The 17,566-nt window shown below is 46.0% G+C and overlaps 8 protein-coding genes across 8 annotated transcripts, besides 32 other annotated features; all 8 read right to left on the minus strand.

Moving 5' to 3' along the window:
- Positions 1–4,081, minus strand: Tc00.1047053508719.9 (hypothetical protein, conserved; the record flags this gene model as incomplete). The annotated part of the gene is made up of 1 exon (XM_803823.1): positions 1–4,081. A coding segment is annotated over one exon (4,081 nt), but the record flags the coding sequence as incomplete, so codon positions are not given.
- Positions 1–17,566: a sequence feature (heterozygous, Esmeraldo-like haplotype).
- Positions 4,272–4,296: a microsatellite.
- Positions 4,489–5,802, minus strand: Tc00.1047053508719.20 (hypothetical protein, conserved; the record flags this gene model as incomplete). The annotated part of the gene is made up of 1 exon (XM_803816.1): positions 4,489–5,802. The coding sequence occupies one exon, from the start codon at positions 5,800–5,802 to the stop codon at positions 4,489–4,491; it is 1,314 nt and encodes a 437-aa protein (XP_808909.1).
- Positions 5,906–5,930: a sequence feature (AT_rich).
- Positions 6,096–6,159: a microsatellite.
- Positions 6,451–6,478: a microsatellite.
- Positions 6,494–6,545: a sequence feature (GA-rich).
- Positions 6,595–6,628: a microsatellite.
- Positions 6,824–6,957: a sequence feature (T-rich).
- On the minus strand, positions 7,135–7,713 carry Tc00.1047053508719.30 (hypothetical protein, conserved; the record flags this gene model as incomplete). Its single annotated transcript, XM_803817.1, has 1 exon — positions 7,135–7,713. The coding sequence occupies one exon, from the start codon at positions 7,711–7,713 to the stop codon at positions 7,135–7,137; it is 579 nt and encodes a 192-aa protein (XP_808910.1).
- Positions 7,713–7,754: a microsatellite.
- Positions 7,755–7,776: a sequence feature (AT_rich).
- Positions 7,976–8,006: a sequence feature (AT_rich).
- Positions 8,222–8,608, minus strand: Tc00.1047053508719.40 (kinetoplast DNA-associated protein, putative; the record flags this gene model as incomplete). Its single annotated transcript, XM_803818.1, has 1 exon — positions 8,222–8,608. The coding sequence occupies one exon, from the start codon at positions 8,606–8,608 to the stop codon at positions 8,222–8,224; it is 387 nt and encodes a 128-aa protein (XP_808911.1).
- Positions 8,242–8,268: a microsatellite.
- Tc00.1047053508719.50 (hypothetical protein, conserved) lies at positions 9,298–9,897 on the minus strand (the record flags this gene model as incomplete). Its single annotated transcript, XM_803819.1, has 1 exon — positions 9,298–9,897. The coding sequence occupies one exon, from the start codon at positions 9,895–9,897 to the stop codon at positions 9,298–9,300; it is 600 nt and encodes a 199-aa protein (XP_808912.1).
- Positions 10,102–10,152: a sequence feature (A-rich).
- Positions 10,280–10,309: a microsatellite.
- Positions 10,546–10,567: a sequence feature (AT_rich).
- Positions 10,732–10,783: a sequence feature (A-rich).
- Tc00.1047053508719.60 (kinetoplast DNA-associated protein, putative) lies at positions 11,247–11,630 on the minus strand (the record flags this gene model as incomplete). Its single annotated transcript, XM_803820.1, has 1 exon — positions 11,247–11,630. The coding sequence occupies one exon, from the start codon at positions 11,628–11,630 to the stop codon at positions 11,247–11,249; it is 384 nt and encodes a 127-aa protein (XP_808913.1).
- Positions 11,777–11,799: a microsatellite.
- Positions 11,994–12,034: a sequence feature (T-rich).
- Positions 12,112–12,156: a sequence feature (A-rich).
- Positions 12,272–12,299: a microsatellite.
- Positions 12,389–12,435: a microsatellite.
- Positions 12,577–12,662: a sequence feature (T-rich).
- Positions 12,713–12,764: a sequence feature (A-rich).
- Positions 12,811–12,862: a sequence feature (T-rich).
- Positions 12,931–12,954: a sequence feature (AT_rich).
- Positions 13,114–13,135: a sequence feature (AT_rich).
- Positions 13,362–13,537: a sequence feature (T-rich).
- Tc00.1047053508719.70 (hypothetical protein, conserved) lies at positions 13,647–14,864 on the minus strand (the record flags this gene model as incomplete). The annotated part of the gene is made up of 1 exon (XM_803821.1): positions 13,647–14,864. One exon carries the CDS (start codon positions 14,862–14,864, stop codon positions 13,647–13,649), a length of 1,218 nt encoding a protein of 405 aa, XP_808914.1.
- Positions 15,045–15,068: a microsatellite.
- Positions 15,211–15,267: a sequence feature (GA-rich).
- Positions 15,598–15,636: a sequence feature (A-rich).
- Positions 15,693–15,712: a microsatellite.
- On the minus strand, positions 15,875–17,566 carry Tc00.1047053508719.80 (hypothetical protein, conserved; the record flags this gene model as incomplete). Its single annotated transcript, XM_803822.1, has 1 exon — positions 15,875–17,566. A coding segment is annotated over one exon (1,692 nt), but the record flags the coding sequence as incomplete, so codon positions are not given.
- Positions 16,400–16,473: a sequence feature (CT-rich).

Raw genomic sequence — 17,566 nt, forward strand, 5'->3', positions numbered from 1 at the left:
TGAAAAAGTTACCAAATTGTGAGTTATCCAGTTTTTTAAGATGCCAAAATTTCAGTCGGCTAATGCATTGTAGAAGTCTCGAAAACTCACTGGATGTCATCTTGTCACATTCCTTAATTAATTCAGTGCACACTTCTTCTGCAACCACCGCATGCGTATGTGCAAATCCAGCCATGTCTTTCTGTTCCACCAATGTGCTTAAAATCACCAACCGTTCTGGCAACGATGAGTACCGCTCTCTCACAACCTGCAAAACACGAGGTGCAATCTGATGATGGATCGCTCCATCTGTTCCTAGTCCTTCCTTACTGCATAGTGAGGCTTTTTGAGATGCGCCCTCACTCAACAATAAGGCCAAGGCCAACACGTTTCCCAGCGGATATGATACCGGTGAAGACAACAACTTCTCATCATTATTCTCCGCTCGCGACAATTTTCCAAAGAAACTCTCCGTAATCTCCAGCTTCATCTTATCATTCAACAATTTGTGCTTTTGAAGGAGACGGCAAAGCGTGAGAAGGCCGTCCAGATCTGCCAACAGCCCTGGTAGCACCGCGGAAAAAACACGCTCCTTGATGGCGTCCCCGACCACGTCAAGAAGAACGCCTGGAAAATCCAATAAAAATCCGGAAAGGGAGTCAAGAGATTCAATCTCTTCCAGCACCAGAAGACGGTCACAGCACTGCTCAACACGACGTCGTCGGTGTGGAAGCTCCTTATCGTCTGTCGGAAAATTTTCATAGTGCAGGTACTTTTGAAGCACAACAAGTGCAACATTGCGGTCCATAACTGTCGCATTCCCAGCCTCCTCTTCAAGTTTGCCCAGCATGGATACCAGCAGGTTCATGGGAAGAGACTCATGTCGCACGGCAAGTGCGGACAAAAGCCGCGTGCACCATTGGAAATTCAGGTTTGGCAGGTGTGCCTCAATCACCATCGTGTTCACTGCCACGGGCAGGCTCCGCGCCACACGCACAAAATCATTAAGATCCACGGAGAGAGCGATGTCGTATTTTTGAAGCTCATTCATTACAAGATCCTGCGCCGGCGGATACTTCCGTACAAGATAAAAGAGTTCCACCTGCGTAAACTTCCCCAACTGATTTTGAAGGCGCAACATAAGATAATCGGCGGCGGCGGGGGCTAATAAAGTCAAACGGTCCAATAAAAGCAAACCGATATCTTTCGTGTGCGCAGAAGACAGGTACGTCAAGAGACGCAATAACAAATTCTCAACATGTGTCACTTCAATAAGAAGTTTCCCATCGTTATCCGCCATCGACTCTTTTTCTTCTTCCGAGTGCAATTTGCGAAGAGATTCTATCGTCCGCTGGTTTCGCTCTTGTTTGGTAAGAAATCCCACAACAAAGCGCACGGTGTTCGCCACCACAGACGATACGGAAGAAGGGTAAAAAGCCGTCGACAACTCGTAACCTATCTCATCGATACGTTGCAAAAGCAAATTAAGTGCCCGGCAAACAAGTCGCAGATTTGTCAGTACAATTAATTGCGACTCCAGGGATTTGGCCTTGGCACTCACAAGAAATGCCGTAATGACAAAGTTCAAAATACGACAGTCACACGTTGTGAGAAGATACTCCAAGAGTTCCACGGAAAGGGGCGACTCCATGGCAATATCAAGTTTGGTGCAAAAAACAAAGTGCCCTGGCGGAGGAAAGTGTGGCTTGCGCCCTGTCTCACCAGACGGCGGTGTCCCTTCATCCTCTGTAGTTCGCACGCGAGCAGTCAACTCCGGCGCAAAAAAATCGGGTAACTTTACGCCTGCACGTAACAAACAAGAAAACACCTCCTCAAGACGTTCCGGAGTTGGACCGTCGGGGACAGTTGCCTCCACATCCCCTTCATGGAGGGCCGAGTTCTCTTCTTTGCACTCAACGTGGATTAATTCGCTTTTCATCTTCTGTCTTCGGGAAAGATTCATCACGTGATTGAGGTATTCGTGGATCCACGGTGTCACCGTCTCACGGATGCGGTCCGTCGACGTGCGCCACTCCCCACTCGCCAAGAGGTAATTCATTGCGTTAATCACAAACAGCGTGAACGCGTCATCGCCACCCCTCGGCAACCCCTCAATAAAATTCTGACGCAACTTGAGAGGATTCAGCGTTTGCAGTTTAAGGAGCAGCTGAACCAGCTCACTATTGCTCAACCCGTGTGCAACAGACAGGGGCGCTAGAAACGCCACAAAACGTATTATGGAGGACGTCGATCGAGTACCACTGTAAGAAATCATGCACTCGACCAATTTTCGGCGTCGTTCAACGTCAGGCAACAACGGTAATGCCTCTGTGACACATTTAAGTGTGCTGGCCATGCTGCAACCGGATTCAAGATCCAATGCTTTTTCCCCCAATGTCATCACCACTTCTGGAGCATGTATGGAAAATCCACAATTCGAGAGTTCCTTTAATAACGTTAGACGTTCCAGCGCCAACTTGACTGAAGCGGGCAGGGTGCTTCCGGCCCAATTCACACGATCCACCAGCTCCGTCAGATAATTCTGGATCACATCTCTTTCAGCACCCGGAGTCGAGCCCATCAATCGGGTCAAGAATGTTCTCACAATGCATTCTATTGCCCCATTCAATACAAGCTTTGAACTGGATGTTGAAGATGATTTGGCACCTGTTTCTTTACCCAAGATGAATGCAGTAAGGCGTTGAAGGGTCTCCAACCGAAGGTGTGCACCAGCCCAAAAAATGATGTGCAGCGCATCTTCTTCTGAAAGATTTTCCGTCGCTACGGTTTCCAAGCAGTTAAGATAACGGACCCTATTGGAGGAAGCGAAACTAAGAAGATGTGCCACAAGTACGGGGTCGTCAGCCGGAATCGGGACCTCAGCGATAATCTTCGTACAGAGCGACCGCGCCTCTGCCGTGCGGATATTTGACGCTGTCTGTAGCAAAACAGGAAGCATCTGCAGTTCGTGCCGAGTGTAATGCGCGGGTTTCCTCCGTATGCGTAACAGATACGACAACATCTCCAGACGAGAAGTCATGGAACTAAAGGCAATGTTTTGCATAATAACCGCACATTCTTCCATGGACGGGGAATAGGCAACCTCTCCTTGCAAATCGGATGGCGACGACGAGGAACCCTTCGAGGAGACATCGTTTGCAAGACCCAAGAGAGACTCCTCATTCGTCTCATCCAATTGCTTCAGTAATGGGACGATGCTTCGCAGAAGACGGCGCAGAACAGCGTTCACAATCACCGTGTCGCCTCCAGAAAGAAACGCCTGACGGCGCTCTTCATTCGCGAGAAGCAAAAATGTCAAGCAAACATTTACAGCGACCTGCTCCTCCAGTTGAAAAAGTTTCCTTAACTCATCGCCACGCAATTGACGTAAAATGGCAAACATTAGTGCCGGGGGTATTTTTAACAACACCTTCTCAGCCTCGCCAAGAAATGGACTTTCCACATATGAAAGACGATGCAGGCCGTAAGCGCAACCCATGAGAATAGCAAGGGGCTGCATCTCCAACTTGTCGCTTTCAATGGCACGCCGAAGCAACGTCACTATCCTGTTTGTGAACGCTCTTACTTGCTCCTGAAGCAACGGGTTCGTTACCGTTACGGTTCCTTCCCCTCGTTGTCCGGCTGCAGCAGCGGCGTCCAAGCGACAAAGAAGCACCTCAGACACAAAGCCGCACACAAGAAGAGATTGCCCGCAAGTGAGACTGTCTGAAGACTCCTGTAGCCACTGTAAAGCGGCTTTATTAGACTCCAGAGAGGGCGAGGAACACACAGAAGGCACCGTCTTGTCTGAAGCATCCTCCAATAAGAACGCTTTCGCAGCAGATTGTTGGTGTGTGGCACACCAGTGAACAAGAGCGTCAAATGCCTTCTTTTTCTGTCTTTTACGCATCCCCACCTTGGAGAGCGCCAAAGAATCCTCCTCAACACCAACGATAGGTAAAAAGAGCGAAGCCTGAAGAAATTCTCTCTTGATGTCTCTCCCCTGCGCCCCCATTTGATTCAATAGTGGTGCGTAGCGCGAGCCGCACAACACAAAAGGGATTTTATTCACAGAAATGCAAATGAAAGTTCGGCGCATCATCGTCACTGCCGCATCAAATCACCTTTTGTTGTTGCTTCACCTTTCCTCTCTCCACCACCTCTTTCCTGCCGCCTTTTCTTCCCTTCCTTCTACACCCAAACAACTCTTTATAAGTTACTTTGTTTGTGTGTGTTTTTATGTACGCGGCGTTCCTGTTAAAAAAGATAAAGCGGAAGAAATGACGGGATTGAAAAAAAAAAAAAAAAAAAAAAAAATTATTTCTTCGTGTTCTCTGTTTTACTTCTTCACAAACATTACACTGTCATTCGTTTCACTCATCTCATGTATGCTTCATTGATTTTCCTACTGCATGCAGCAAAGGCAGACATAGAGGAAAAGGTGTGTGTGCATATATATATATATACATAACAAAACAGCCCTAAAAAGGCAGAGATGAATAGAAGGTCTCACCGCTGCTGCAGTGCTGCGTATAGTTTGGTTCTTGACGCCACGTGGCGATCTAAACGAAGTAGCACCGCCTCCAACTCCTGCATGTTGCACTGACTCACATCCACCTCCCTTGAGTAGAATGACGAAGATTCGCCCTCCACCACTCCACCTGGATGCTGTCCATCTGAATCACCGTTGAACGCAAATATCGCAATGCCACTCTCACTGTACCGGGCAAGAGAAGCCAGCTGCTTGAGGATACTTTCTTCCCCATCACGAAATCGATTCTGCGCTACCATCTGTTGCACCAACTGCTTTATGCTACACACAGAGCGTCTTTCACCAAGTATAACACGCACCAGATCGTAGGTAGCCAAAAGACGCTCCCGCTGTTGACGTTTAGTTACCAACTCCTGCTCCTTTGCATCCAGCCCAATCGCCTCCCTCCGCATTTGAGCGACTAAATAGCGCAGCTTTTTCTCGGACAATGAAGCCCGAAGCTCCCTTGAAATCTGTGCTAGTAGCTCTTCATCACTCAACCCGTCACTGTCACTCGCAATCCTGTCAATGATCACCGAAGAAGAAACATCAGAATTGGGCCCTCCAGCTTCTGACCGAGTACAATTACCCTCAAATTGTTCCGTCGATACGGTCTCAGCATGTTTGCTGAATTCAAAACAACTCATTGTGTTCCGCCGCCAACCACTGCTCTGACCCCACCGTTTTCGAAGAAATGCCTCCGCCTCCAGAACAGAAGGCACACTCGAGTGAAGGAGCCTCAGTCTCACCAGAATAATATCTTTTGCTGCCCCTGCCGCCAACCCCGCTTCCTCTCCAATAGTATTGAGAGGATTCCGCTCCATCTCCCCATGTTGTTTAAAACTCACAAGGACTTTCAACCAATCGTTAAATGCTGCCGCAGTCTCAATAATATCGTTCAAAATCACTGTAAATCCACAATACCGCACAATTGCTTCGAGCCAGCGATCATCCACCGCTGCCGTGATACCTTGTCCAACGTCAAAGATCCCAATTTGTGCCTTTGCCGTCATCGTAATGAGGAAAACACCGTGCAGAATGGTAGCCAAGCGCTGATGCAAAGACAAATTATCATCACATGGTACTGGACCCGTGGTCACAGCACAATCTTCGGCAACGTCCAACGGATGGCCTTCAATTATTCTACTGAAGCTCATCAAAACGGGTGGACTATGCGCCTTCGTGGCAACAGCATCGCGCTTCCTTTTGCCCTTGTTGGCCGTGGACGTGCTCCTTTTTGCCCTCTTTGTGGGTGATGACACTGTTACCTTTTGGGTCCTACGTGGCGGCATCCCATTATACGTCTCGGCGTTGTTTTTTTTTTTTTTCCTTTTGTGTGTGTGAGTGAGCAACGGCGCGTCAGCAAAGAAGAGAGGCGTCACGGTTGCAGCTAACAAAAAATAAATTAATAAATAAATAAGGAACAAAATATCAGAATTGCAAATGCTCAAAATCCCTTTTCCAATCACAGAAGAGACCATAAATTTTTCGTCCCACAACCCACTCTTCCTCCGTGAAGGAAGGAAAAAAAAAAAAAAAAACTGAGAGGGAAAAGATGTAGGCAGCAGCAGCAGCCCCCAACCAGAAAAAAAAAAAAAATAAAATAAAAAAAATAAAAATAAAAATAATGAAAAACAAAAAACAAAAAACAACGTGATGTTATGCCTTACCCCATTTCATTGCCCATTTGTACCCCCTCCCCTGGGGGACCCCCGGTGGATATTTCCTCGTTGTTTTGTTTCCCTCCCTCTTCCCGTTTTGTTGTTGGCAAACGAGTCCTTACGGACAGTTTGTTTGAGAGAAAGAAACGATCGCGCCCCCACACGAGCCCTCCCACGCACCTAATCCCGCAACAAGCGCACACAAATAAATCCCCACGCACATGAATGCATACACACACATGAATCAGGAGAAAAACATGTTTCGCTTTCAGGGATCAGAAAACAAAACAAAACAAAACAAAAGAAAGGTACAAAACTTTATAAAGAAGAAAGAGAGAAGGAAAGTGGATAAATAAAAAATAAAGAAAGAATGATGAGGCCGGACGAGATACAAGACACAAGGAATTCAAAACAGAAATAATGAAAAAAAAAAAAAAAAAAAAAAAAAAGAAATAAACAATGGGAAAAAAGCGCTAAATACAATGAGCACGGACACACACACACACACACAAGAGAGAAAGGGAGAAAGAAAGAAAAGTGTTTTAAAAAAAGTTTATGGCAAATTGATTATTTTCGTCAACCACCCACATATGCCTCTTTATATTACCTCATTGATCCCTCACAAGTATCCCAGTGCTCATTGAATGCAGCCTCTATTCTTTTACCTTTTCCCCATTTCTTTTCTCCTTTATTTCATTTCTAGCAGCGACTTTTGATTCCTTTTTTTTTTTTTTTTCCAGTATTCCTCCGTGGCATTTCCTCTTTTTTATTTTCTCTCTTTTTGTTACTCTCGCTGGCCAAAATCTCACGCGTCCTTTGAGAAGTAAAACGTTCTATAAGACCTCATCCCACCTCATCACTCTTTCTCCTCCCTGTCCCATGTCTTCTGAAAGTAGACACATAAATGTGAACTTTCTTATTGACTTGCTGGTCTATACAACTGTAACAGCTGTCCCCGAGATTTTAAGGGAGAGGCGGCACGGTGCTCGTGACAGTCTTCTTCCTGCTGACCCTCCGGTAGACCCTCCTGACGCCCTTCGCCGACTTTTTGCCCTTTGCCTTCTTCTGCGCCTTCAGCTTACGAGCCCTGCTTTTTTGTCCCTTCTTTGCAAGCCTCATCGCCGCCTCAACGCGCTTCTTGAAGTCCTTCGCCTTCTTTGTGGCACGCCACAGCTCACCCGTTTTCTGCATGCGTCGCTTCCCCTTCACAAGTCCGCTCTTCTTCAAGGCGTGATAAAAGCGCACATAGAGAGCCGCGGCCTTTTTGCCGCTGCTGCGGCCCTTCCTCACCTTTAAAGCCCTCTTCTTTTTCGGCGGCACAGCAACTTTTGCGGTGGCCACCTTCTTCTTGTCCTTCAACAAGAATGACGACGGAACGTGTTTCCCGCTCCCGCTGGGCTTCATCAACTTCGTCACTGAGACGCGGGGAAGGGACCTTTGCTTGGGACTCAGCGCCGCGGTGAGTCCAACACTCTTACCGAGTTTGGCGCTGGTGGCACTCCGCTTTGCTGCAACGGCAAGGAACCGGGTAAAACGCATCATTTTGTTTTTGTTGTTTGTTTTTTATTTTTATTTTTATTTTTTATATATTTTATATATATTTTTCTTCTTCTTTCTTGTTGATTTGTTTTGCGTAAAAGAACCGCTGAGTTATATACTACCTTTCGTATTCCTGTTGTGCCCCCCGGTATGCACCAAGTAAAACAAACCAAAAGAGCAGAAAGAACATGAAATGTGTCAAACATAATATTATAAATAAAAGAGAGCGGAACAACAACAACAAAAAAAAAGCAACTCAAGGCACAAAATTATATTAAAAAAAAAAAAAAAAATTTCCGACAATATTAGAAATGTTTCGTTTACCTCACACACTCTTTTAACGGTGTACTTTTGGCACGCATTCGATGCCAAACCCGACGCAGCACGTTAAGGGTACAATAACACAGTAACGCATGGAAATTTTGTACGAATACACCCACGGAAAACGTCCTCACCAACTCTAACAAGAATATATAAAAAAATCTACACAAAAAGCAAACCACATTTTAATTTAGGCCATTTTCTTCTTTGGCTGCTGCTGCTGTTGCTGTTGCTGCTTCCACAGCTTTGCCACTGCGGCAAGTCTTTCAGAGTTGGGCAACTGACTGTATTTGGGCAGGTTGGCCTTCACAAACTGCGCATATTTCGACGGTTTACGCTTTGGCTTATTTTCCTTTTTTTCATTCTCCTTCGTTTTATTGCGCTTCGGAGACGGTGTGGCCTTGGCACGTTTCTCCAGTGCAGCACGTTCCGCAGGTGCAAGCGCTTTGTAAAGCTTTGAGGTCATTTTGCCACGCTCCGAAATGGGAAGACCGCTCAGGGCAGGATTGTTCTTCTGTTCCATCATAAACAGTGCATATGCACCAATGGCGAGGCGAGACCGGCAAAAGCGCAGCATTACTTATGGGACCTTTTACTTCTGCTTCCCTTCTTTCAAAGTGTTGTGGCAGTTGTTCCGGAGGGGGAAAAAGAAAGACACTTCACAGCAGCAAATGGGCAGACAGAAGTAAACGGGAGAAGCAACACGATGGGAGACTCCGTCCTGCGCCTTGTTGGCGCTGTCAAGGAAGTAAGCTGCAAAACAAAACAAAAAAAATGGTCGTCACACTCAACCTCTATGGTGGGTCCACACTCCACAAGGAATGCTGAAGCAACAGAACGTCAAGGTTGAGAATATTAGTGGCATTATCGCCCATCATCCTTCCACCTCTCTCACGCTCAAATACACCTTTTCATTTTCTCTATGGTTACTTCAATGTTCTAAAAGAGAGTCGTCCCCACGCGTCGCTTCGTTACCTCGACTGACCCCCAACGACTCAGTACAGAAGCTTCTTATTTAGCAAGTACCACCTACAAAACAAAAAAGAAAACTTAGAGAAAAAGTTTAAAAGAAAATAAAATCAGCAGACCGTTATGACGGTGGTGCAGGATCAGCAGCTGCAGTATTTTCCGGCTTCGATTTGTCTACTGCGTTTTCCGGCTTCGATTTGTCTACTGCGTTTTCCGTCTTCATTGAATTCCACTTCTCGGCAATGGCTTTCATCCGTTCTTTGGTTGGGAGATGCGTCATATGAGGCATCTGCTCCTTCACAAACGCCGCGTACGGTGACACCTTGGGTCCTTGTGACGGGTTCTCTTCTTTTTTTTCCTCACGGAAGCTCCTTGACTCGTCATGCTGCGACTCTTGCTGCTGGTTTTAATCGTAATCCGCTTCTTCTTCTTCTTGCTAGCTGAGGGCTTTTTCCCTGACGGCGGCGGGGAATCACTCAAGGCTATACCTTGTGACAGCTCTCTTGCACGCTTCTCAAGCGCCTCCATCGTGGCAACAGGCAGGGAATTAAAGATGGCAAACAACTTCTTCTCTCGGACGCTAGGGGATGCAATGGATGCAATGGAGGGATTCGACAGCTGTTCCTTGTAGAAGAGCTCATACGGTGTAATCTCATTCCGACGTCGGTACGATGGAATCGCCGTCTCTCCACTTATTTTTTTAGCCTCCCAAGCGGCAGCCCTCTTCTTGAGGGCGTCCATATCCTCCCTGGTGAGTTGTTTAAACATTTTCAAAATTACCTTCTTCTTCTGCACAGCCGATAGACCGTGAAGATTGGTGTTCTTCCGCTGCTCCGTCTGAAAGAAACGCAGCGCCAGTTTCCTGCTGTTATGCAGTGGCAGAACAGTTCTTAGCATTGCCTCTTCTATCGCTTCAAAACGTCTATGCGGGCACACGCACGCAGAAAAAGCCGCACACCACCAAATTGCACAGCTCGTCCCGCCACTTCCTCTCTTTTTTTCCCTCCTCGTGCGTCACTTCACCCCCTTTTTGTTGTTGTTTTTTTTTTGGTTGCATTTGTTTGGATTCGCCCACCCATCCACCCACACACCAATAAAACCAAAAAAAAAAAAAAAAAAGGCAACAACGAAAAAAGGAAAAAAAAAAAAAAAGTAGAAGCTGCAACCGCATCAACAGAACACACATGGCCCTCTACCGAGAAGGAAAAATAGTGACATTAAAGACACAAAAAGAAATGGAGAATATTTGCCTGGAGGAGGCCTCTTCCTCTGTTCTCACAACAAAACAAAACAAAACAAAAAAAAATAACGTACAAAAAAAAAAGGGGGAACCACAATTTTTCTCCAATGCGACCAACATTCCAATTCGGCTGAGTTTCGTCCAACACCCAAACACCAAAAGAAAAACCAGCAACGGCATTCAAAAGATCTTCTATAATAACTGGGCTCGTTGTGAACTCACAAAATGGCAGCTTTTACTGCCCCGCAACTACCGGGCTTCCCCTCCGCGTGGAGGGCAGTCGTAGCGGGTGGATGGGACGACACAAATATTTAAAAAAAAAAATTTGCTGCGCTCACGCTACTCTTCAACGGGGCATCGTTGGAAACAAACATCAGGCAATAAGGGGAAAAACACATGGGATTTCAACAAAGCCCGCTATTACCTACTGAGCCTTGTCTGCTCGCGCAGTTGTTTTCCACGTGACTCTGAAAAGCAGTGAGATCACACACAAACAAACAAAAAAGAAAAACAAAGAAACAGAAATTAAGAAAAAAAAAAAAACATACGTGGAGAAAGCTAATAAAGAAGACTCAAAGACCATTACATGATGGGGGCAGCTCAAAGAGAAATCCTGGAAGCTTACATACAGAAACAAAACAAAAAAAAAAAAAAAGGAGAACATGGGACAACCACGCAAAGTCAGTGGCTAAAAAGAAAACACCTTTAGCAAGGGACAAAAACGACACGAAAACCCACAAAAAGAGAACTCCAAATTTCTCCCAAAAACTTGAGGTAACCTACTCTATTTCTCAGTCTCTTTCCGCTGCTTTTTTTTTTTTTCCGCTGTTGCTTCGTGGCGTTCTCTTCTATTTGTTTCCGTCCTCATACATCGCATAGGCGTCCCTTCTTTCTTCACTACTCCCACTCGCTTCCTCCCCTTCATTCTAGTAATTCAACCAATAAATTCTAAGCCCACGCTCCAATCAAAGAATGGGGGGAAAAAAAAGCAAAACCACATTTTACATTAGGCCTTTCTCTTCTTTGGCTGCTGCTTCTGCTGTTGTTGCTGTTTCCACAGCTTTGCCACTGCGGCAATTCTTTCAGAGTTGGGTAACTTGCGGAATTTGGGCAGGTTGGCCTTCACAAATAGTGCGTATTTCGATGGTTTACGCTTCGGCTTTGGTCCATTTCCACTTGCCTTTGATTTCTTGCGCTTCGGAAAAGGCGTGGCCTTGGCACGTTTCTCCAGTGCAGCACGTTCCGCAGGTGCAAGCGCTTTGTAAAGCTTTGAGGTCATTTTGCCACGTTTCGCAACGGGAAGACCGCTCAGGGCAGGATTGTTCTTCTGTTCCATCATAAACAGTGCATATGCACCAATGGCGAGGCGAGACCGGCAAAAGCGCAGCATTACTTATGGGACCTTTTACTCAATTGTTTTGGCTGTGTTCGTAGAAATTGTCAGCAGGAAAAAAAAGAAAAAAAAAAAAACGGAGACCAAAATCCCTCCCAATCACGGCGCCAAACCAGTAAGCGTGACCATTCACAAGTCAAGTCAAAAAAAAAGAAAAAAAAAAAAACTGGTGGGAAACACTTAAAAACAAGTGAGGTCATTCTCCTACTTTTTGCCCCAATCACATTCATTTTACACCCACTCCCCTTTTTTTTGTTTTCCCTGCTGTTAATGTCATTCTTATTGGCGGTGGCAGCGGTGACGGTGTTGAGTGTTTAGGGGAAATGTTTCAGGAAACGAGATGGAGAAAGGGGATGTTAATTTTTTATAATTTTTTTTTTTTTTTCTTCTTCTTCTTCTTTCCCTCTATGCCTATTTCCCAATGAACGTAGGCGACAGGAAAAGAAAAATAAAAAAAAGAAGGATCGTTTGTATTCTGAATAAGGAAGGAAGGAAAACAAAACGAAAAAAAAAAAGAAAAAAATTAAGAGATGGATGTTCCCCACCTTTTTCTCGGCTTTTGTTTTTCTCTTCAGGCTCACCTCCTCGGCTTTTATTCCTCCTTGCATTTACCTCTCATTCACCCGCAGGGAATTCCTCACACACACATACATACATACATACATATACATGTACCTTTTATTGCATATATTCCTCCACCGTTTCCGCCTCCGTATATAGAAATAGACATGTACTCTCTTCTTCACTTATTATTATTCTTTTCCTTTTCTTTTCTTTTCTTTTTTTTTTTTTTTTTTTTTTTCACTTATTCTTTCCGTTAAATATGATCCCTCTTTTTTATCCCTCCTCATCCGCCTGCTGCATCCCTGCAGCCGCGCCCAAATAATTGCATATAACAGAAGAAACAGAAGGGCATCAAAGTGATAAAAAGACAAAAAAAAAATTTTTGTAGTCTTTTTTGTTGTTGTTGTTTTTGTTTTATATTTCACACTATCATTCCTTTAAGTTTTTCTTTTTTTTTTTTTTCTTGCCAAATAGGGAGGAAGGTTGGAGGAAATAATCATATATATATATATAGGAAAAGAAAGAAAGAAAGAAGGAAAGAGAAAAAAAAAAAAAAAAAAAAAAAAACTTAAAGAAATGCCGGCAAAAAAGTTCATTTAATTCTCTTCCACTCTTTTTCTTTCTTTTCTTCTGTTTTTTTTTTTTTTTTCTTCTTCTTCTTCTTTGGTGTGTGTGTGTGTGCTTCTCCCGGGGCTACATACCAATGCAAACACGATACATACATACATACATGTATTTATTTATTTAATTTTTTTTTGCCTACATACTTATATCTATCTGCCTGCAGAATGAAATGCCCAAATGCATCACTATGAATACCGACCCGCTTTTCCCTCCTGCCGCCAGCCCCCCGCCCCCTTCACTTCGGCTCTCCAGAAGCACACAAATTCCCTCTTTCCGCATGGCCATTCAACCCAAAAAAAAAAAAAAAAAATTTTGTAAATGAAACATTCAACATGAGAAAAAAAAAAAAAAAACGAATGCCTCGTGACTCTTGTTTATTTCCATTTCTTTCCCCCTTTTCTCCTTTCGCATTCCCCGCACAACGATCATGGTTACGTCACTCTTTTTTGTGACTGTGGGTTCGGGGTTCTCGCTGGCTTTTCACTTCAATAAAATCAAATTGAGATGCGGAATCGCATGCGTACTTCATAAACGACGCAATTTCTCTCTTTCCTTTTTTTCTTTTAATCTTTTTTTCCCCTCACTATTGCTGCAGATTTTTGTTGTTGCTTTTTTTTTTTTTCCTTTTCAATTTTCATGCTTTTCCCTCTCACTTTCACATTCCCGTTTTTTCCCCTTTTACCCTTTTTTCCTTCTGTTTTTTTTTTTTTTTTCTTCAGCCTTCGTGGAAATTCTCTCGTTATCTCCACATGTCGCCTTTTTCGTTTCACTTTTTTTCTCTCTTCATTTCCCCTCTCCTTGGAAGGGGAGTGAGTGCGCTCCGCCTCAGAAGATGTTGTTGGTGCCGGTTTTGGGTGCATACACACCACGGCAGCGCCCACCGCGGGGTTCGATATCGGGGGACTTGGAGTTGAAGAGTTGGCCCGCTTCCAGCTTCTTCCCCGACCCGCCCGCGGCTGCGTTAGCTGAAGCGGGACGTGCGGGAGCTTCCACCAAATCCTTGCGTTTCTTCGACAAATTGGGCGCCTCTTCATAGGTGAGCAATTGGCTCGGGCGGAAAGGCCTTGGGGGTTTCTGCTCCAGCGGAGGGCCGCCGAAAATGTTTGCAGCACAACTGTTCTTCGGGGCGCTGGCACCAGGATTCTTGCGGTGCACCGGCTCGACGTCCTCAACACCTTTGCCAGTACCAAAAATGTCATGCGTCTCATTCGCGTGCGACTTCAAACGGGCAATGATGGGGCGCTGGCGAGGAGGCAACGACGCCGGGATGAACTGGCGAGGCCCAAGCACAATCTTGCGCTCCACCTCGTTTAGGTCTTCGCGGGTATACTGACCAAGGTTCAGCACGTCAAGCGACTCATTCGCCTTGTTTCGGCGTGAGTGCAGCAATCGTTCTGCCTTTCTGTCGGCCTCGGCTTGACGAGTTGATATGGTTGCACGTCCAAAGAGATTCACGCTGGTTTGTTCATGGAAGCGGCGCTTTCCCTTTACGGGCAACGCTTCCGCGGGCCGAGGCGGGAGCTCCGTTTCGCTGTAAGGAGCTGCAGTGGTGTGCGGCGGTGCCAGTCCTGGTGCCCGCTGCAGCCGCGGCTTCGCCTCTTCCGTCCTGACGCTGCAACAAAGACCCTCGAGATTGTCCTTAGGACCGCGTTGCCTCACAACGTGCTGCGGCACGGGATCGTCCTCCTTACGGCCGAGGATCCACTCCTCTGTGAGGGCCTTGCCGACAGTGGACTCATTCCTGTCTTCGTAGCGGCGAACTCCGCGCTTCACATGACCAGGTTCCTTTGGGCCGGCGAGAAAGTCAGAGGGACTCGCATGGACAATTTTTTTTGAGGGCGCAGCCGGTGGCGGAGAGTCCGGAATGTCAGCGGCAACTGGTCCATTCATTAACGATCTTGCAACGCCTGCACCTCGGGTGTTGATAGCGGCCCTTTGGCGATGAGAAATATCCGGGGCTTTCTGTGGCCGCGGTGGCGGGTTGTTCAAGGCGAGAACGCGCTCCTCTGCCGTAGTTGGCCGCTCAACTGCTGCCGTGGCCATTATCTCCCTGCTTAATTCTTAATATCCTTGTATCTTCAGCGAACTGGCGTGAAGAGAAAAGGCAAGACATGTCCACAATTCAAGAAAACACCGTATTTTCCAAAATTCTCCGCATCGATACGGCAATTATGGGGCGGAGAATGGCAAAAAAAAACTCTCCCACCCAAACAATATATATATAAAAAAAAAAAAAAAAAAAAAAAATGGAGAAAGAGAGCGAAAGGAGGTTCAAAGCACCCTTCTGTTCGGTTAATCGTGAGCACCTCTTCGGGAAAAGATGAGGAGTGGCACCCGGAGAAATAAGTAACCGGAAAGTGCATCCAGAGAGTTCCCGTTTGGTTCTTTCAAAGGAAGAAACAGAGAGAGCAAGACAGAGCAAGGGAAAGAAGGAAGGAAAGAGAGAATAGGGCAGCAGTGTTCAGGTTCTCGATACGTTCGCACTGACAGTGCTTGTGTCGCTCAGTTGTTTGTTAGGACTAATACGGGATGATTTCATCATGTTGTAGAATAGACGGTCCTTGAAAGATTTCGCACCAGGAGTCTTGCAGGCTTCTACAGTACAAATGCAGATGAGGAAAACGAGCGAACTCCCACATAATACAGACGTTGCCTGCTCCGGAACGATTGCACATTTCCTTCCTATGCGTCGCTTCTGCAAGTTGCCTCCTTCCAGAGAAGGAAGCTTCATCGGCAAACGGCAGCAAATATATAATACCAGCAGCAACAACGAAGGAAAAAAGAAAAAAAAAGAAGCCGAAAAAAAAAAAAAAAACATTTATCCAACAGTAAAATGAAAGGAAAAAAGAAAATAGAAACATGAGCAATTAGAAAAAAAAAAAAAAAAAAAAGGTCATAAGCCTCATTTGTCATTCTAGTGTTCTTTTCAAAAACAACAAAAATTCAGACTATCAAGTGTTGAGCAAAAATAAAAGTTACATGTACGCATCTGCAGACCAAAGATGGTTCATCAAATGGAGTGGAAAAAAAAAAAAAAAAAAAGACAACCGGCACTACTGCCGTGCCAGGGCTAACATCAGTACGGAAAATTCAACGTAGTTGAGAGACTCGGGTGGTTCCGGAGCATTGCCGGGGGTGAAACCAATGGTGGCCATGTAGTTTCCCACATTGGCGCGGTATGGACGTCGTTGAAAGCTCTTGACAAAGTTCCATACGGTGGTTTTGTCACACGGAACACCACAACTATCCAGTGCACAGATGGGGTGATCGTGGGGCCAAATCAAACGTGTTTCCCTGCAAATTTTGCTGCGGCGACCGTCGTTTAGCTCCAACTCCTTTTCAAGAATAAGTTGCACAATTTCACTTATGGGAACCGTATCCTCGCCACCAGAGAGGGCAAGAAAGATGGGGTACAACTCGGCGTCGGAGATTCGCACACCACAACGCGCCGCACGATCCCTAATACTCTCCGAGAACCTTGCGACATCTTCGAAGGGGCCGTGTTTGTAGCTGGCGCTCTTCGCCATGGCCACCACTGCTGTCGTCAACGCTCTCGTCGGGGCCGCGGGTCCTGTTGGTCTTTTTTCCTCGCCTCCCCTTGATTCCTCCTCCTTATTCTCTCCGTGTTCCTCCTCCCCCTCCCCCTCCTCTTGAGCAGTTATGCCTGTGTCAGAGGGTGCGGAAGACACTCGTTTACCAGCAGCCATGCGCTGTCGCTCCTCAACCTCGACGCGCGTTTTTGCCATTTGCGTCACCTCAAGAATCTCGCGACAGAGCATGGATGACTTCAGCGAGTTTTCGTCGGAAGTGACAATAATCACCCGCCAAATGATGCCGCTGTGCTGCACGTAATCCTCCACCGTCTCCACAATAATCTTACATACATGAAATACAAATTCCCTCTGCCGCTCCTCCTCACCGCTGCCCCAAAGAAGTCCCACGCACATCGAGAGCACCATGGCTGTATCGAATTCAAGCATCAAGCAGTGGACACCGTGCAGTTCCGCGGTGAGCAGCCCCTTCAATACCCAGAGACGCAAACGTTCGGCTGCCAGGGTATTGTACACCTGCAATGGCTTACATTCATCGTCCGCTGGCACAAAGGCAGCGATTTCATCATCTTCAATATAATTCTCCCCCGGCTTCCTTCTGCATAATAGCATACGAATGCAATGAGCCACATGCACAGCTGGTTCAGCTCCCGTTATTTCTTCGCCAAAGAAGCGAAGATCATACGCGCCTTGTCGCCACTTGTTAATCATATCTGGAAATCGTTGCATCACATGAACTCGTTGCCGCATACGCTCACCTGCCGTATAATAAGAGCACCGCACACGATTATCCATAGGAAGCTGTGTGTATGCTTCAATAGTTTCTTTTACATCATATTTCCCTATAGGGCGATGCGAGGCAAGAAACAAGGTAACAATATCTGGACCGACACCCTTGTCCACAAGCCATGAAGGGGCAATACCTTCCAGTACCATCAACCACGCATCAAACATCCAACGAAGCTTTGAAATTCCAAGCGTTTCTTCCAATGCTGGATCAGGCAGAGTTTCACTGGTGGCTGACACTTTTGTGTAAATCTCAAGTTGCCGTTGGAGGGCGTAAAACTCTGCATGTGACACGTACACAGAGCGCAGACGGAAAAGAGGAAAATCCTTCACCAAATGCATCTTTATTTGTTCGTTGAAGGCCTCATTTCGAAAAACCATACGGAATAGCGGGGTGGGAATGCTTCC

This window comes from Trypanosoma cruzi, genomic scaffold (assembly GCF_000209065.1).
Source record: "Trypanosoma cruzi strain CL Brener 1047053517031 genomic scaffold, whole genome shotgun sequence".
Classification (NCBI taxonomy): Eukaryota; Euglenozoa; class Kinetoplastea; order Trypanosomatida; family Trypanosomatidae; genus Trypanosoma; species Trypanosoma cruzi.